Source organism: Acanthisitta chloris, unplaced genomic scaffold, assembly GCF_000695815.1.
Source record: "Acanthisitta chloris isolate BGI_N310 unplaced genomic scaffold, ASM69581v1 scaffold3792, whole genome shotgun sequence".
NCBI classification, from domain to species: domain Eukaryota; kingdom Metazoa; phylum Chordata; class Aves; order Passeriformes; family Acanthisittidae; genus Acanthisitta; species Acanthisitta chloris.
This window is the reverse complement of record NW_008662011.1, coordinates 5,203-7,465: the sequence shown is the minus strand read 5'-3', so window position 1 is coordinate 7,465 and position 2,263 is coordinate 5,203. Positions and strand designations below refer to the sequence as shown.

Here is a 2,263-nt window from a genome sequence, read left to right as displayed (position 1 = left end):
CCCCCCCCCACCGGCTGCCTGTTTTGGGGCTGCAGTGATCGGTGTGACACCCTTGCAGGGGGTGGAGGGGAAATCAATTGGCTTAGAGGTTTGTATTGCTCTCAAATTTGTTTTTAATTGGTGCTGGAGATTTGGCACTGTCTGTCCCACTGCCCAGGAAACGGTTGCACATCCAGGCTGGCATTAGGACCCCATTGGGCAGCAGCCCCGGGTGAGCTGGCTCTCCTTCCCTTGGTTTTAGGGGATGGTCTGCTTGCTGCAGGAGCCGCCGTGTGCCTGGCACTGCCCAGGCACCTCTCACGTGCCCTGCTCTGGCAGCTGCATCCCACGAGCATTCCCACCCTGAACCCTATCCACACTGTGCTTTTGGCGAGTGCTCGTCCATCCTGGCATGGGCACGTGGAGGGACAGCCTGCAGGTGCCGGGGCCAGCGGGAGGGAGCGTGGGGCCAGCAGAGCCTGGGCACAGTCACAGCCCCACGTGAGTCCTCCCGCATGCCAGGGGAGATTCTCCCAAGAGGTTTTCCCACCTTGGGCAGAAGCTGTGCTGAGCAGACTGCCAAGGGCATCTGATTCACATTTCTGCAGGTATCAACAGGAAATACTTTTCCTCCCTAAATCTGTTACTGAAAACGGTTCAAAGAGTGGAGATATTGAAACTCAAGGGAGCCACGAAGGGAAATGTTTAAATGTCTGTGTTGAGGATGCTGAAAAAGGGAGTTTGAAGCTGGGCTGTGGATCCCCCTGCACTGCACTGTGTACCCAACGGTCTCACCCAGTTCTGGCCACTGGGTTTTGGTCCTGTGAACACTCATAAGAGCTTTCTGAATGCTTCCTGGCACCTAAGCAAAGCTCTGACCAAGAGCTCCTCAGACAGCAAGTCCTCTCTCTCTGTGTCATCCCATGAGCTTTGCTGCCCTGCAGAGCATTGAAAATCTGGCCCGTCACATCTCAGAGACAGGATTTTTTGGCCTGTCACTGAAGGCACAGCTAGAGCTGGGCAGGGAGCTGAGTGGGCAGCTGAGTCCACACTGCCCTGGTGCTCCCCACACCGTGAACTGCTGATGCTAAGGATTGGGGTGAAATATGGGGTAAAAATGTGCGTCCTCCCCCCCTCCCTGAGCATTTTGACACTGCAGGATCATGCCAGGGCAGAGCAAGGGTGTCTTGCGATCGGCAGCATCCCTTGGGGAAAAGTTGTGCGTACCTCTCAGCTTCCATACCATGTAGGCAAATATTTCTGTGCCGACACCATCTGGGACACAGATGCGAGCACAGACCAGCCAGAATCCCTTTGCTGCCATAGTAACTGTCGGGTGTTCTCTGTTGTGTGTGTTTCATTTTCAGGGCTACTTACCTGAAAACAAGTTCAATCGCATCCTGACGGAGCCGGTGCTCCGGGACACAGGGCCGCGCCGGAGGGGGAGGAGGCCCCGCAGCGAACTCCTGAAGGGCCCCGGCGTTGTCACAGATTCTTCTTCTGGAATGGGACCATTGTTCATGAACGGACTAATTGCTGGGATGGATCTAGTGGGACTTCAGAACATGAGAAACATGCAAGGGATCCCTCTGACGGGGCTGGTGGGGTTCCCTGCTGGCTTTGCAGCAGTGCCCGCCGGCGAGGATGTGAAGAGCACCCTGAGCATGTTGCCCATGATGCTGCCGGGCATGGCTACCGTACCCCAGATGTTTGGTGTTGGAGGACTGCTCAACCCCCCCATGGCAACGACTTGTACTGCGACCGCTCCGACTGCGTTAACAAGCACAACGAAAGGTGGCACAGCCGGCGCCGAGAAGGCCAGCGAGGAGAAACAGGGCAGCCAGGATGGGAAAAAAGAGCCTCTCGCCGAAGACAAGCCTGGGCCTAGTTCGTTTTCTAATCAGACAGAATCTGCAATAACTACCAGTAGTCCTGTAGCTTTTAACCCGTTTCTTATCCCAGGGATGTCTCCTGGACTGATCTATCCCTCCATGTTCCTTTCCCCTGGCATCGGCATGGCGCTGCCTGGCATCCAGCAAACCAGGCACTCGGAGGCGGCGAACCTGGAGAGCCAGAAGAGGAAGAGGAAGAAAGCGAAAGGGGAATTGGCAAACCCAGAGCCAGAAACTGTCTCACTGCCGGAAAAAGAAGCTGCAAACAGTCAAAACTGTGCGGAGCAGAGCCCGCCAGCGGCGGCAGAGAAGGAGCAGGATGGACCAGCAGAGGAGGAGCGCCAAGCGGCTCGTGATGCTGATTAGAACTTTTGTTTCGTTGAAAAAAAAAC

General features: G+C 55.8%; 1 protein-coding gene across 1 annotated transcript in view; it reads left to right on the top strand.

Moving 5' to 3' along the window:
• Positions 1-2,237, top strand: part of CHD6 (chromodomain helicase DNA binding protein 6) — a gene marked incomplete at its 5' end in the record, with an annotated part of 41,674 nt that extends 39,437 nt beyond the window's left edge. The window contains one exon of the mRNA XM_009070418.1: positions 1,347-2,237. Within this exon, the coding sequence (XP_009068666.1) occupies positions 1,347-2,237 (891 nt within the window). The remainder of the gene's footprint in view (positions 1-1,346) is intronic.
• Between the last annotated feature and the right edge of the window lie 26 nt (positions 2,238-2,263).